The following is a 17,962-nucleotide window of genomic DNA, read 5'->3' on the forward strand; positions in this document are numbered from 1 at the left end:
CGATTGGATCGGCCCGCTCTGATACCACTAAATGTGACACCCTTACTACCCCAACACATATATAAAAAAAATTATAATACATTTAAGAAGGTTTAAATTTTCTAAGTTGGTAAAAGGGTTCACATAAAAATTCGACAATCACATTAATAGAGATTTAAAACATAAAACACAAGAGTTTTACAAATTGTTTTCAAAACAATATTACAGTGCCAAATACACATAAATATTTCATCCTAGAAATCCTCTGCCCCGATGTCACACTATCAGAGCATTCCCAGAATTTTAACTGTTGGCATCCTAGAAGCCACTCGTAGCTGGATCTTCTTCTCCTAAAATATCCACAGTTTATACGGTGAGAAAAGAAAATATCTATATGCAAAGTACATACAAACACATCACAATATAATCTCATAATAACTCATTATTTAATAAAATATTCATAAGCATTTATCTATATATATATATATGTTTGTGTATCATAATTTATCAACCATTCATCATATTCACATCTCAATTACAATTACATCAATTCATCACAATCCACTTGAACATTACAATTCATTCATAATCCACACAAATTTCACTATGTCAAGGTCACGCTACCCTTTTTCCAACCTAGGGCCGTGCTCACCCCTGACATAACACTGTGCCAAGGTCACGCTACCCTTTTTAGTAGCCTAGGGCCGTGCTCACCCCTGACATAATACTGTGCCAAGGTCACGCTACCCATCAGCTTAGGGTCGTGCTCACCCCTGGTCATCAGTACCATAATCACATCTCATTCACATCTCAATCATATTCCACACTTCTCATTTCATAACTCAAATTCACATCACGTACATAATTCCACATCACATACACATCACATACACAACAGATAAGCCCAACAAAATGAGGGTTTACACACCCCTCAAGCAATTCACGTCAAGATCATCCATTCTTAACGAGTAATATAGCAATAATAATCATAAATTATAATAATCAATAAGATAATCAATTTAATATAACAGTGAAACTCATAATTATTCCAAATTCTAGTTCACAGCATTTATGATTTCTTCTTTCTTCCCAGATCATTATTCCTACAATTTGGCATATCTATAAACCTCAACACATAATTTCAATAGAACTAATGATTCTTCAAATAAAATAATTATAAAATCATAATCCTAAGAAATTCTTCCTCTACCCAATTCCCTCATGTACTCTACATATAAATAATCCCCTTTTCCCCCGTACCTGGATGAATAGTAACTTGAGCAGAACCTCCTCTTCTTTTTCCTTAAACGGTAGTCAAAATTCGGGCAGAACCTTCTCTTCTCTCTCCTTAAATCGGGACCGGAACTAGGGTAGAACCTCCACCCCCTAAGCTCCTTCCATCAACAGCAGGAAGTAGAGAGAGAAAGAAAAGAGAGAAGGGAGAGAAGATGAGAGGTGTGAGGATTTGAGAGGGAGGAGGGGCCTTTTTATAGGCATTTTCGCGGACCTATCCGGAACGGCCGTTCTGAAAAGTGGAACGCCCGTTCTGGACCCTTCAAATCTACGCAAAATTTTCAACTGGAACGGCCTGTTCTGAAATCAGAACGGCCCGTTCCAAAACCCAGCAGAACGCCCCGTTCTCCTTCTAGAACGGCCCGTTCTGCAAGGAGAACGCCCCGTTCTCCTTCTGGAACGGCCCGTTCTCCTTTGGAGAACGGGCCGTTCTGGGCCCGTTCTGGACATCCCAAAAATACACAATTTTATCATTTGGAACGGCCCGTTCCACATTTGGAACGGCCCGTTCCAGAAACCAAAAATACCCAAAAACTTTAACAAAATTACGAGAATGCCATTAATATTTACGAAAATGCCATTAATAATAAATTTACAAAAAATACCCTCATTCCTCTATTAAAATTACGAAAATACCATTACTAAATACGAAAATGCCATTAATACAAAAATACTCTTTATAAAAAATTGGGGTGTTACAAAGGTTGCCATTTCACAATTAATGATTTGGTTAAGTTGAAAGTTGTTTTAGGTGCTTAGGTTGATTAGTGTTGTTTGGGTGGGTAATTTGGCATGATAGATGAGTTGTAAAAAAGATGGGTGAGTCATATTATGTGTTGAATATGTTGTATGCTGTGAAGTTGTTGATCATGCTATTAATAATGTTAAGCTGAGCTGTGTTGTATGTTATTTTAGCTGTTATTGCTGTTAAGCTGGGCTGTGTTGTATCTTGTTTGAGTTGTTATTGTTGTTAAGCTGAGCTGTGCCAAATGTTGTTTATGCTAATTAATGTTGTTAATGCCATACGATGAAAAGTTTAGTTGTGCGGTATGTTGTTTATGCTATTAAGGATGTAACGTTGAGCTATGCTATATGATGCTTATGCTGATTAATGTTGTTGAGCCGAGCTGAGTTGTATGCTGTCTAAGTTGTTAATGTTATTATGTTGTGCTGTGCTGAATGTTGATTTTGAGCTGTGTTGTGAATATAGTAGGCCGAAAGGCTGAGTTGTTGTAGGTCGAAAGGCTGAGTTGTTGTAGGTCGTAAGGCTGAGCTGTTATAGGCCGTAAGGCTAAGTTGTTGTAGGATGAAAGGCTGAGCTGTTGTAGGCCGTAAGGCTGAGCTGTTGTAGGCCGAAAGGCTAAGCTGTTGTAGGTCGTAAGGCTGAGCTGTTGTAGGCTATAAGGCTGAGCTGTTGAAGGCCGTAAGGCTAAGCTATTGTAAGCTGTAATACTAAGCTATGTAGGCCGTAAGGCTGAGCTGTGTAGGTTGTAAGGCTGAGCTGTTGATCACTAAGACTAGAGGAGACATTTTTTTAAATTGCTCATCCCTTTGTGTGGATTGAGGAAGCTGTGGTGCTCTTAGAGCCTAATTTTTTGAAAACCCTCCCTGGAAAGCTGTCCCTTGGAGTGGTCACTGTGTTGTTCTCCTCTAAGTACTTAGTTGGTCCCGTGTGTGGGCAAGGTTGAGGCACACGTGTACAAAGCGACCACGGTATAGGGGCCAGGTCGAGCTATACCACTTACAAGCGACCAAATCTAGATGAAATGCGTGACGACGCATAAGTTGTTTGATGTTGATTTTGTCGAATGATGTGAGCTGTATATGTGTAGTGTGCTGTGAAGCTGAGATGTAGATGTATGTTGTTATGTGTTGTGTGTCAAAATTGTTGAATTTGATGATGTGCTGATAAGTTGAAGCTGTTTGTAATTCCTATATATATATATATATGCTGATTCTTTTCACTAGCTTACCCTTGTCTGTTTCCATGTAGATTGGACTACAATGATCATACTATGTATGAGAGTAGAGCATGGATATGCTGGAGTATAGTAGCAGGTCTGCAGCTGGCAGATGGAGCGGATGTTTTTGTTGTTTTTGGCTACCTAGTGTAGTTAGGCTGATGTTTTTTGTATATTGACTTGTTGAGCTCCAGGCTAGACCTATGTGTATATATTTTATTTTGATATATATATACATACTCTATTCTGCATGGTGTTGTTGTTGTGCGACGGCTAGGTGGGTCGTTACAGTCAAGAGACCAACAATCTCTAGCTTCAACCATCCTATGATGGGCAACAACATTTTCAAGCCACTATCCTCAAACTATTCCGAGTTTGCTCTCATGTTAAAGACATGAGTATTGTAGTCAACACAATAACAATAGTGTAAACTTGATATAAAACAACATAAGATATCAATAATATAGTAATACATATACCATAAAAGTAAATGATACATCAATGAGTGATCAATGCTCGTAATCATCAACAACAAACTCACAACAAAAATTCATACACAACCACATCACAACACCATATGCCTATGTACCAACTTGCACCATGTGTCGTCACGCACGAATAACAATAGGAATTTTCCATAACGAGTGGTTTATTTGACTCAACCGTACCAGACAATTATAACTTTAGTCACTCAAGTATAGTCGACATAAACCCAAAAGGTCTAGTGTCACTGATTGAGTATAAAACAACTTAAGTATGAGCTAGCCTACCATGACATTGATATGCAAAAACCCTCTATGTATTTAGCCCACTATCTACCCCCAAGATATCATGCACCCTTCCAAGACTAAGTCAGGATGCACCCCAAGTGGCCACCCTCAACTTATGTGTCAACTCAACATCCAAGTTCCTAGAACCTAGATACGACCATTCAACATCAAGTATGAGGTGTGTAACACTTGTCATATTTGACATTTCTACGATTTCACTCCATGATACATCACATGGTGACACTTCACATAACTTCTTATTGGTCAGAACCTTTCATCGGGCAGAACCCTCCGTATGTAGCCCATCTTAAGATGCTTGGTCGCCTTTTAGGATTAATGTTTGTCTCTATAAACCAACACAAGGATTTTTAGTGAACTTTATTCTCATTCGCATGCTTTTTGGAAAACTTCTTAAAAGGTTACTCATCCTTAAATTGTTCCAAGTAAAAAACGTTTAACTGTAGAGTTCTTAAGTGATGAGTCATATTAAATCACATCTTATTTTTATAGGTGTGAGATAATTGTAATGATCCACTTGATCACTACACTTACTAAGGTTAAATATCAACTAAGCAAAAGTACAAGCATCAAACATCTGTCTAGGATATCATGTAATAAGTAAGTAAATCTCATGTAAATAGTCAGCTATGTAAGAAAATAAAACAACTATTCGAGCATATATACATGCTTCACACAAAAGAAGTAACTACTATATACAAAATAAACATAGTCGTTGATCAAACGTCTATAAAAAACCTAGCTACCTCAGAGTAGCAACATCCAAAAGAGAGTCACCTCCAATGTGACTAACTACCAAACAACACAACACAGTTCTTTTATCTTGTCTTGCTCTCATACTAATTATAATCATAGCAATCCCAAACCACAAGAGAAAACATAGGGTAAGCTTGTGATACAAAAGAAACATCATACAATAACATGCAACACAAACAACTTAAAAGGAACATCATTCATTACATCATATCTTGTTTTGTCATACAACTTAAAGTATCCAAACACCCGTACAACTTAGGTAATTTCATCACAATTATCAAACAATAATTTGTCTTCATACAATATTATGTTCACGTCATTCATTATATAATAATGGTGTTATGGTAGGCCACTGTTAAAAAAACCTCCTTAAGTAGGTGTGTTGATATCTCATTTATGTCCTTAGTTAGTGGGTGAGTAGGGTAGGAGGTCAAGGGCTACAACCCTTAATCAAGTACTTGGAAAGGTTGCATGGTTTCTTGAGGATAATCAATGGCTGAATTTCATATAAGACTTGGTAATGCATGTCAAGGTCATGGTAAGCCTATAACCCAACTGTACAATTCCTAACAGTGGAACCAAACTTTCCTAGTGCAAGTAAAAAGACTCAAGAAATTAGAGGAATGATTGTTATCCCATTTTGCTCCGAGTGAAAAAATGATTGGATTGGTTCAGTAGCATAGAGTCACTTAGACTTCTCATATTGTTAGGAAATCTTCGTAAGTGAATGCATAACGATGTATTAATTGAGGTGTTTACATATAAGGTATGGTGTGGTGTGACCATGTTCATTGATGGATGTCTTGTTTGACATGGTTTGGCTGAGATACATGTTTGTCTAGGAGATCTCCAACAATTGAGGTTGAGCAGTCTAGGTAGCATAAACCCTACCGAATCCAATGTTTGACCTATCTTAACCAGGTCAGGTATATGACATCCTTAGGAACTCCGAAGAGAACCAGGTATAGACAACAATAGGCGATTGCTCAAGTGTGCCACTTAGACTTGGAGGTCCAATACTACTGTTAGGGCAGAAGGGTTTGGGTATGGGCCTACCATGGCCTTGGCTTGCATCACCAATCCACATATAGAATTAGCCCACCCACTACCCTCCAAGTACCACGCACCCTCCAGTACCTAGTCAAAGACTACATCTCTAACTAGATACCTTACTCAAATTGGTCATTCAACCATGACATGGATCGACTACTTCCATGTCGCCCACACAGTACTAAGAGATTCAACTTTAAGACAAATTTCAATTTATCACCTTAGTACTATGTATCTCAACATAGGACATATATCTTCACCATATGTCCCCAATTTTACAACTTTACAACAATAGGCATCTTTATACAACTTTACAACAATAGGCATCATAATATCAACTTGAATAAACAACTTAAACAACTATAGTCATCAAAATCTCAACTTCAACAACTTTAAACAACTTTAAGGCAACTTACAACTTAAAAGTAGCTTTCAACAATATTAATCATTTATACATCATAATAACATTATTATACATCAACAATAGACATCACATATCAACTTGGCAACTTCCTATCATAATACAACTTTACAACATATTCTACACATGATACAAATCAACCAACATTTTTAAAATTCACCTATCATGCCAAATTACCCAAATAAACAACATACATCAACCTAAGCTCCCAAAACAACTTTTAACTTAACCAAAACACATATTGTGAAATGACAACCTTCACATAAAATAACGTATCGGGAGTTATAATACTCCTATCATGCTCATCCTTATCTCATATGAAAAATAAGAAGATTTCCTAAAACTCTTATGAAGACATCAAGTCCTAATTCCATCATCTACTTTGTCAAAACTTACAAAAACCGCAACAGTTATCCTAAATCCTGACAGCTTGACCTTTGCTCACTAAAAAGGTCATAACTAGAGCTTTAGACCTCCTTTTTAGGTGATTCTAGCGCCATTGGAAAGATAAGATCCCAGGCTACAACTTTTATGAAGACTAAAAAGTCAAATTTGATAGAAAAGAATGGCACAATCCAAGAGGGGGGTGAATTGGATTCAATGATCCTTTAAAAATTTATCAGAGTATTTTGGATCTTAATTTCAATCAAAACTTTTCTATGACAAAATTTCCAAATGAAGCTCTTCTAAAGACTTGTTATGAGAAATATGAATGCAATATGCTCACTTGATTACAACATAATGAGGTTCAACAATAATGTTCAATTATAGATTTAAACCATCAAGATTCACATACACTTGTTAATCAAGTTTTATCTTCTTTAAAGTTCACCCAAGAAATTACACAAAGTAAAAGATAAGGTTGAAGAAGATTGCACAAGTCTTTTATACTGGTTCAGCCACTCCACATGTGACCTACATCCAGTCCTTAATCAACACCTGATTAAGATTTGTTCCACTATCTTTAATCAAGAAGGTTTACAAGCAAACACACATGCATATACTTCTATACTAAAGATAACCACTTTCTTGACCCCAAGAAAGCACCCCTTGTAGAACCCACTACAAGAAACCTTATTACTTGAGAAACCCTTCTCAAGATTTTCCACAAAGATTCACAAAGAATAAAAGGAACGAATTCACCTGGAATTCTTGAACAAATCTTGATCTTCCCCTTTCAAGAATATGATGATGATGATCTTCTACCAAAGCTTTTCACAAACGTTTTCACTCTTGGATTTCACAAAGAAAACTCTCCAAGATGTCACAAAGACTCACAAAAACGTTTTTCACAAATTGTTTATTAGTTCTAACTCATGTCTGAAGTTTCTCAAAGTTCAAACTATTTATAAAAGTTTCAGACACAGATAATCGATTATTTTAAAGAATAATCGATTATTTTGTTCTTCAGGTTTTCTGGAAATCAACCAAGAACAATATAATCGATTATTTTGCTGGATAATCGATTATTCCAGAGAGTTGTTCCTGGGATAATCGATTATTTTGGCAAATAATCGATTATTACAGCAAGGCATTCCACTTAGCCTATCTGCTGAAATAATCGATTATATTTAACAATAATCAATTATTTTGAGTCAGTTCTTAAAACTTCATTTTAAGACTCAAAATAACTTTTCAATATTTTTAACTCATCATCATATACTCTCTACTTGTTTTAGATATAGATTTTCTTATGCACAAAGCATACTAAGCACACAAAACTATAGAAACATATTCACAACAATTTATATCCTAAGTTCTATTACATAGCTCGAACTCATAGCATTTTCTTGACACTTCTTTGACTTTGTTTTTGTGCTCCAAGTTGTTGTTCTCATGTTGTGATCATAAAAACTCTTTTAAGCTCTCCCAAGCTCAACAAAATTATGAAAGAAAAAAGAGCTCAACGCTTTACCTCCAGGAACTCTCCCCTGGCACACTTTCCCCAAAGGGCTCAGCCGTTTTCCAAGGCGCTCAACCGTTTCCAACGACTCAACCCTTTACCTTCAGGGAATGCTCCCCTTGCACGCTGCCCTCAAAGGGCTCAGCCTTTTAAAAGGGCTCAGCCGTTTATGACAGAACCCACATGTTCTTCACCATTTTCACCCAAAACCTGCAATCTCAGAAGAATCCAACACATGCAACTTCAAGAATGCAATAATACCTTCAATAAACAACACCTAAAACACAAGAACAACTACATGCAACCACTTATGCAAATCAATCATCTCTTTTTCTTTCCAACAACAAAACCCAACCTTTTTAACTCAAAACCTCAAATTAATCCACACACACAACTGCATGTCAACAAAAATGTGTTCAACACTTCATTCTAATTGAAAATTAGTCCAAATTAACAAGATACGGAGCCTCCCTAACCTGAAGATTTGAAATCCCCGAGGAACGAAGAGAAACACAAAGAAAGCGGGGGAAACGAAACTACAAGTTCACCAGCTTGGACCTCCTTCTTCTATAATGGCTCAGCACCTAGAATGATAGTGGAAGAGTGACTTATAATTTCTAGATAAGGATGTAAGTGAAGGGGAGAAGGAGAAGAAGCGGGTTCGGGGCATTACAAAATACATTTTTAATCCTCTATTTTCATCAATATGTAATTTTGACCTTATATTTTAAAATAAAAATAAAATTTAATACATTATTTGACTAAATTTTTTTTATGATTTTTCAATTAGGTCCTTGAACCAAAAAAACTAAAATTAGATTCTCTATTTTTTATAATTTAGCCTTAGAATTAAAAATTTATTTACAACCTATGAAAATTTACCAAATATTCTTTATACATATGGATATAAGAATATGAAAATATTAAAAATATTTGATGAAATTTCATAAATTAGAAATAAATTTTTAACCACAGAAACTAAATTACAAAAATATATATATAAAAAAAATCTAATTACAATTCTATTAGTTTAAAGACTTAATTAAAATATTTTAAAAAATTCATAGATTAGAGAATATATTAAACCTAAAAATAATTAACTCCTTAACTTTCACAAATACAAAATTTTAGTCCATTGTCATTTTTTCAAAATAAAAAGTCTAACAAGTTAATGGAAATAAATGAATAAAAACAAATAAAATCATAATTTTAAATATTACATAAAAAAATATTCTAATAAAAGTTACTTTTATATTAATATATATATATAAGGAGGGATCCGTTTATTCTAGGAATAAGTCTACCTAAACTTATGTCGTTCAATAACTCATTTCTACATCAAATTTTAATAATTCAACCGTTAAATTTAGGGTTCTTAATGCTTAGATTAAGTATGCAAATTTTTAAAAAATTTGAAAATCATTTGATACTTCATTTCATTAATTCAAATTAACATATAATCATAAAATTATTTTATACATTGATTTAAATTAATGAAACGAAGTATCAAATAATTTTTAATTTTTTTTAAATTTATAGATTTAATCTATGCATTAAGATAAATTTATTCTTAAAATAAATAAATCCTTATTTTATATATATATATATATATATATATATATATATATATATTACCACTTTTTAGAAACATAAAAGGTGAGGTCAGTATCATAAATATCAGTCTATTTTGAAATCCATAAATCATTTATCTATTAAAACATTTGTTTTTGTGCGAAGTATATGAACCTGGACGTAATAACGCGCCATGTGGCAATGCAACTCATGGTCAAAGTTACGATATGAATGAAGTTCATTCTTTGAAAATGAAGAACAAAAGTCGTGCTAGGGATCGTCAAGGCAACAGGAACAAAAGAAACAAGTATATGATTCCTTTCTTACTTTTTTAAAATAATTTTACATTGCTTGATAGTAATTTTCATTCAAAATTTAATAAATTTTGAAAACTATTTCTATAATTAATATTTTAAAAATAAATTTAAATAAACAGATGAAAGATTTGTTCAGTGTTCTTTTCATCTATTTTTATAGTTTTTTTGTTCATGTAATCAAAGACAAATTTTTAGAAAACAAAAAAACTATTCGAAAAAAAAAAAGCACCTTTAAATGTACTAAAAACAACAAACATTTTCTTAAATAGAAAACTATTTTCAAAAACAGTAAAAATCAGTTTTTCAATCCACTCATTTGAGTGCATGCTATAACTAAAAACAGACACTAATTTATTAATTATGATACGATTATCTTCACTCCTCTTTTGAAGAAAAAAAAAACTGATTTACAATACTTCCAGTGCTTTGATCCCAGCTAGAATTTTTTTTTAATTTTAATATTAAAGAGACAGCATACGAATAAATTGATATTATTACTTAACAAAATACATATATAATTCATTTATATAAAAATAATAGTTAAATTAGTTAATTTTAATTATTACCGTCATAATTTAAAAGTTTATCTTAAAAATAGTCATAAAATTTAATATTATAAGTGGTTGTTATATTTTTTTTAACTATGTTATTATTATGGAGTATCAATCGCCTTTTGTTAATGATTAATTTCAATTAGAGAATTATGAAAAAAATCTATTTAACCATCTTTAATGAGATTTTCATCTTAATCATATTTTTTTTTCATACATAAAATTTAAACTTGAGACTTTGCTTAAAGAAATTGAATTGAATACTATTCAACCTAACAACTTGTTAGCAAGTGATTATTATATTTAATTACACTACTAATAAAGTAAAAAAATATTTTTTTTCACCGATGAATACAAATATACCAACTTTAATTTTATTAAGATTGAGTTAATATGTGAATGACTTATTAATAAAAATGAAATAAAATAAGATTATAAAAAAATTACTAATTAATACATTTATAAGTAAATTATAACAAGTGTAAAAATTTTAAAATTTACCGTTGTTATAATTAGAGTTAAAATAATATTCTTATTTATTTCTTTTACATATGTATAAGTATTGTATAAATAACCTCCAAAATCAATATGGTCCAATCCATTTTATATATGGTGTAAGTAGTAACTAGTACTCCCACTTTCTTATTTTTAATCTATTTATTAGTTTTTCTTACTCTATAAAAAATAATATAGAATTATATTTTCCGATACAGTAATAATAATATTTTCTCTATTTTCTATCATAAGCATTAAACAACAAAAAAATTACATATTTTTTATTATTAAATATAAATAAATTTTAATTATTTTTTCTTTATTACATGATATTCTCTTTTAAAATACTTTCCGTTTAATACATGATCTTTTGTTTGACATTAGTGCATTTGAAATTAGTTTATTTTATTTTATTTTTAATAGATGTTTTTTCAAAATTCCAGAACGATATGGAAGGCTCTTAACTATTAATAGCAGTTGTTCAAAACAAAAAACAAAAAAAAACTCTTAATAGCAGTTTAGACAGAGGGGATATACAACACTTCGATAACAAATGATATTGGTAATGCCACGGCGTCGGAGTGGTTTGTGCCGGTAACCCTGAACGGTCAACGAAGCTGCCACGTCAGCGAGATTCCTTTCACATTTACGTTTCCCAAAATAACCTCCAAAAACCCAATAAAAGGATCTGACCAATCACAAAGCCCATCATCCATCATCTTATTACCAGTGCCCAGCGTCGCGTCACGGACACAACAAACACACAACCGAGCTCGCACCGATTCTCACTTCTATCAATGGCGAAGACCTTCAAATACATCATCCTCGGTGGAGGAGTTTCCGCTGTTAGTTCTTCCGCATCCTCTCTCTTTTTCATCTTCCTTTTTTTTTTTTTTTTTACCGTTTCACTTTTTCACTTCCGATTCGCTTTGGAACTCACTGATCTCGAAATCCTAGCGCAATTCACGTTTATTGCCAGTGCCTCGACGCTCGCTCTTTGATCCGTTTGACTTACCAACGGAATCGGAGAACGGAGTCGTGGAATTGACAGAACCTAGGCTACGTTCCGTTAACGGAATGCGAATAGGTCGAATCGTGTTTCGTTTCGTTTCTGTTAGCTCTCGAGAACTGTCTGTGAGCGTGGATTGCGTGATTCCGAAATGTGAAAACTGCGATCGTTGTGAAAACTTTATTATTATTTTTTTTTTTCTCGTGGTTTGATTTTTGGATACTTTAGTTAATTACTTTTCGAAATTGCAGGGTTATGCGGCGAGAGAGTTTGCCAAACAGGGAGTTAAGCCAGGGGAGTTGGCTATCATATCCAAAGAAGCGGTATAGTTCATAAATTATTTATTAAACAGTGTTTTCTGCATTTTGCTTTTCGCACATCGTAGTATAGTCCATTTAGCTATATATTGCACATTTGCACTATTGGACATATTGTCTATCTGTCTTGTTGTTGTCAGGTTTCCAAATTACGATTCAAATCGTCAAGCTAGTTTTTGAATCATCATTTCTAACAAATTGTAAAATTCATGGCCTCGTGTCATAATTTTAAATTAGAAAATGACAGTAGGTTTGGGCATGTTTAAATTAATTTTTTCACAAACACTTATGAAAGAAAAAAATAATAAGGAAAAATGAATTGAGTTTATCACATAAGCTAAACTTTACTTGTATACTTAAACATTTATAAAAGCTCTTTTTACTTATTGTCTCCAAAAGCTAAGGTGTATAAGTTAATATTAAACGGAGATACCTTCTTATTTTCTTCTCTTACAAGTATTTACAGAGAAGGTTATTCTTAGATGTATTTGGACAAAGTTATTCAAATAGCGCCAAATTTTGAAAGTCTTAAGTGATTACGTGAATCCTTTATTTTAGAAAAAGGAAAATAGAGCAATGGAATAGCCAAATACAATGCGTAGAACGAGTGAGTCAACATGTGAAACCCCTGCTTAGAAAGAATGAAAATAAAATATTTGAATAATCGAATGGCGTGTTTAGTAGTGATTCTTTAGTTCCTTTTTTAAGTTTTGTATAATAATTGTTCAAGCTTATCAAAATTTTCAATTTCTTTGATAAGAAATGTTAAAAGTAAAGTAAAAAAGAATGAAAAACATTGAATCATTGAATCGTGCAATTCATATCGATGATATGGAATCAATCTGATTCATCCATGTTACTATGTATAGTAGATTCTTCACATCTATGAATTGTTGGTAGTCAAATCATATCGAATTGTGAGATTCGAATTATGAATAGGAAGATTCTAATAATTATGTATCTCAGTACAATATTGGATTGGACCTCTTAGAAAGGCAGTAATTTTAACTTTTATCCTCTTTGGTTTTATTATTTTATTCGAATATGAATGGTTCTGTTTTCCAATGGCCAAGGCGGTGAAGGAAACTTCATGCATATTCTTTTTAGTATCTACACCGGTTCTACTCGTCATTTTTGTATTCATATTTTACATCACGTGATTCTCGAGCATTTATTCTTTTGCTTCATATTCCCTTATTTATGTTATGTTTGCACAGGTAGCACCTTATGAACGTCCTGCTCTGAGCAAGGCTTACCTTTTTCCAGAGTGTAAGTTTGTAATGCTATTTATACGTACATCTATTTTTTTCTCAATCCATTTGTGTTTAACCTTGATAGCATCGATGTTGTATTATTGTTCTGTTGAATTTAATCTACACCGTGTCTTTTGTTTATCCTGTGCTTTTCATCTCTTTTGAATTCTCCGTTAAAATTTAAATAGCACCTGGCATTGCTCGAGTCACTGAATATTTACCTTGATGTCACAATTGGATTTTGCAGCCCCTGCTAGACTTCCTGGGTTCCATGTCTGTGTTGGAAGTGGGGGAGAAAGGTTGCTTCCTGAGTGGTACCAAGAGAAGGGTAATATTGGCTTTCACCCATATTGTTTTAGTTCAGCGTTATTACTAGATAGTTTTAGGATTCAATAATTGTCTATATTATATCAAGTGGGATGAAGAGTAGAAGGAAGAATGGGGTTTAACAACAGTTTTTCTCATACAAAGTTGCAAATTGAACTGATGATTGCAGGGATAGAGTTGATTCTTAGTACAGAAATAGTAAAGGCAGACCTTGCTGCCAAGTCCCTGATCAGTGCTGCAGGAGAAACATTCAGTTACCAGATTTTGATTATTGCAACTGGCTCAACAGTAAGGATGTTTCTGGATAGTACAGATGTTGCATTTATTCTCGTTTGCCTCATACTAATGCTAATAGTATTATTTTCCAGGTTATAAGGTTGACAGATTTTGGTGTAGAAGGAGCTGATGCCAAAAAAATCTTTTATTTGAGGGAGGTTGACGATGCTGACAAATTATACGAGGCAATCAAGGCAAAGAAGAATGGAAAAGCTGTGGTTGTTGGGGGAGGATACATTGGTCTTGAGCTTAGTGCAGTGTTGAGACTCAACAATATTGATGTTACCATGGTCTACCCGGAACCTTGGTGTAGTAAGTGGATGTTTCTTTTTACACCTACTCTCGTGTTGCCCGTATTTGTGTATTCTTATTTAAAAGTAATAATAATTATAAACTAATAGTGTAAACTGATGTTGCAGTGCCACGACTTTTTACATCTGGAATAGCTGCTTTCTATGAGGGGTATTACGCAAAGAAGGGTGTTAATATCATTAAAGGAACCGTTGCTGTTGGATTCACTGCTAATTCCGATGGAGAGGTATGGTTGCATGTGATCTTGGAACCCTGTCATGGGATTGCATCATAAAGTTCCTAATCGAACTCGGCATGACTTATTGACTTTCATTCATCATTCAGGTTAAAGAAGTCAAACTAAAGGATGGCCGGGTCCTGGAAGCTGATATAGTCGTTGTTGGTGTTGGAGGAAGGCCTCAAACAGCATTATTCAAAGGGCAGATTGAAGAGGAGAAGGGTGGAATCAAGGTCAGTGATACCATATCCGGGGACTTGTTGACAGTCTATAAAATGTTATCCATCCTAAGTAGTGAATAGTTATTCTTGTTAACAATATCAATGATGGCATATGTTTATTGCAGACTGATTCGTTCTTCAAAACAAATCTTTCCGATGTATATGCTGTTGGTGATGTTGCTACTTTCCCTTTGAAATTGTACGGTGAATTGAGAAGAGTTGAACATGTTGATCATTCTCGCAAATCAGCTGAACAGGCTGTGAAGGTAAGGCGCTCCCCTAAATTTGTCAGCTTATGCACGAAATACATATTTATCATTGCCCTGGCATGCCTCCCCGATCCTGACATCTAGTTCTGAAAGCATCAAATGGTTCCTCAAGCTATTTAGTACATATTTGCTTAAACTTTTCTTTTCTGGTTCTCCAAATGGAGGTTTCTTGTAAGGAGCCATGCTTGCAATGCTTTATCTCATTCTATGATAACGTGTTTTATGTAGGCCATCAAGGCAGCTGAGGATGGAAAAACAGTTGAGGAGTATGATTACCTTCCATACTTCTATTCCCGTTCATTCGATCTGTCCTGGCAATTCTATGGCGACAATGTGGGTGACACAGTGCTATTTGGAGACAACAATCCAGAGTCATCAAAGCCCAAATTTGGGACATACTGGGTTAAAGATGGGAAAGTTATCGGGGCCTTTCTGGAGAGTGGAACTCCCGAAGAGAACCAGGCTATTGCTAAAGTTGCTAGGGTCCAGCCTCCTGCTGCGGATATAGATCAACTTGCTAAGGAAGGCCTTTCCTTTGCTAGTAAAATATAATGGTTTTATTGGGAAAGATGTAATTGCTTGGTGATTGCATAGATTGTATCTTTACTGGCTTCGTTTGACTCTGGATTATGCATTACGAGAGCCTTATTTCGTATTTTTCGTTTGATATGTATGTAATAGCAAGATATGTGTTTTACCATAACTATTGTATTTCTCTTGCCACTTTTTGGTTTCTGTTTACCTTTTCTTGACTTGATAAGCGCATCTATTTTCCCTGCAAGCCAAAAAAACACAACAAAAACAAAGAAATAAGAGTTACTCGCCATTTGGTTTGCAAATTGTTTCTAATTCCTGACTCTTTATACGAATAGCTGGATTTTATGTTTTGCGCAAGATTGAAAATAGCATTTGCATTTAAAAGTGATCCCCAAGAACGATATCTGTCCAGTTTAATATTCATGGGAAGTGGATTTGTCTATCATATTCCCATGCCAATTGGAATATTTTATAATGATCAAAATGCTCTCCTTTCTATTGCTTTCTATTGCGGTATCATCACCTCACCAATCACTGTGGTAATGAACCAATGCATTGCGATGCATTCACCTACGAAAACCTCCCAATAACATAGGCAGTCTAAGTGACTCCACCTTATAAAATCAACTCAATCGTTTTCACACCCAAAGTATCAACTTGATCATAGTAAAATATTCTACTACTCTCTCTTAGTTTCTTGAGTCTTGTCACTTATACTAGGAAAGTCTGGTTTCACTATTAAAAGTGATACAATTGGGTATAGATATACTATGACTTTAACATGCATTATTGTCCATTTTTAAGGGACCATACAACCTTTCCAAGTATTTGGTTAAGGGTTGTAACCCTCAACCTCCTACCTTCCTCAACATTAACTAAAGACCCAAAAGAGACTCAACACATCTTAAAATCCCACTTCAAGAGACACACCTACTCAATGAGGGTTTTCCAATAATGGCTTACCCAAGCACTACTCCAAGATATCCTATGTGAAATTTTCAGTTTTCAAAATAATTTTCTCTCCTCAAGTCCTAAGTTTGCCAACATGATTTAGCGTCATATTGCATTCTAAACATATACACCTCACCATACATCTACTATATACATCATATCTAGTTAATACATATAGAGATCAACAACATCAATCATGTATAGCATACCAATGCTTAACACCTCAACCAAGAATAACATACCAATGTTTATTATCATCACCCTACATCATACAACATGCAATAGATACAAGTATTATATTCATGTTCACCAAATTCACCCATCATACAACATGTATCAACATATAACTTATCAAAATAAATTATTATACAATGACAACCTTCACATAAAATAATACATAGGAATTTATAATCATAGTTTTAAAACCGGTCATCAAACTAGTTAGGGTACTAAGCCAGTGGGTCAAAGGTTGAACCGGTGGCTCACTAATTAAACTGCATGACTCGATTTTTATTAATTTTTTTAAAAAATATTCATGTTAAATATATTTTATACTTATAAATTTCAATAAATTCATATCCTATTTTAAATTTCAATTTTCATCTTATTTAAAATTATCTTTATTTTTATTTTGTATAAAGAAATACATTAAAAAAAATTGCATGTTAAACTGTATATTAATATAAATTAAAAATATAAATAATATGTACATATATAATATGCTTGCAATTGATATCAGAAAATAATATATGTAATATCTATATAGATATATTATTAAATATATAATTTAAAATTAATAATATACTATAAAAGTTATTTAAGTTGTATATATTCTAAACAAATACATTAGAACAAGTAGTTATTTTTATGTTTAATAAGACTTTTTACTCTTCCATTAATAGATTCAATTCTTATTGTTATTTTTGTGGTTTGTGGTTCCTTAAAAAAAATAAAAAAATTTGTGGTTGAACCGGTTTGACCCCGGTTCACTGGTCGAATCGAAAAATTGACTGGTTTAATCCGGTTTGAAACAGTTCAAATGCATAACCAATCCAACTTAAGATTCGGACCGGCTGGACTACCGGTTCCCGGTTCAATCGGTCTGACCGGCTAGTCCGATCCGATTTTTAAAACATTGATTATAATACTTCAGTCAAACTCATCTTTATCTCATATCAAAGGTAAAA

The 17,962-nt window shown here is 33.5% G+C and overlaps 1 protein-coding gene across 1 annotated transcript; it reads left to right on the forward strand.

The window, feature by feature from the left end:
• The first annotated feature begins 11,770 nt into the window (after window positions 1-11,770).
• LOC109818059 (monodehydroascorbate reductase) lies at window positions 11,771-16,010 on the forward strand. The gene is made up of 10 exons (XM_020383457.3): window positions 11,771-11,931; window positions 12,347-12,418; window positions 13,630-13,681; window positions 13,913-13,993; window positions 14,162-14,280; window positions 14,361-14,580; window positions 14,688-14,806; window positions 14,905-15,030; window positions 15,144-15,284; window positions 15,516-16,010. The coding sequence occupies exons 1-10, from the start codon at window positions 11,884-11,886 to the stop codon at window positions 15,837-15,839; spliced, it is 1,302 nt and encodes a 433-aa protein (XP_020239046.1). The 5' UTR covers window positions 11,771-11,883; the 3' UTR covers window positions 15,840-16,010.
• The last annotated feature ends 1,952 nt before the right edge of the window (window positions 16,011-17,962 follow it).

This window comes from Cajanus cajan, chromosome 7, assembly GCF_000230855.2.
Source record: "Cajanus cajan strain Asha chromosome 7, NIPB_CcT2T_4, whole genome shotgun sequence".
NCBI classification, from domain to species: domain Eukaryota; kingdom Viridiplantae; phylum Streptophyta; class Magnoliopsida; order Fabales; family Fabaceae; genus Cajanus; species Cajanus cajan.

Coding starts and splice junctions, on each gene's coding strand:
- LOC109818059 (XM_020383457.3), top strand. CDS start 11,884: ATGGCGAAGACCTTCAAATACATCATCCTCGGTGGAGGAGTTTCCGCT. Junction 14,581..14,687: donor CTACCCGGAACCTTGGTGTA/GTAAGTGGATGT, acceptor CTGATGTTGCAG/TGCCACGACTTTTTACATCT. Junction 14,807..14,904: donor CTGCTAATTCCGATGGAGAG/GTATGGTTGCAT, acceptor TTCATCATTCAG/GTTAAAGAAGTCAAACTAAA.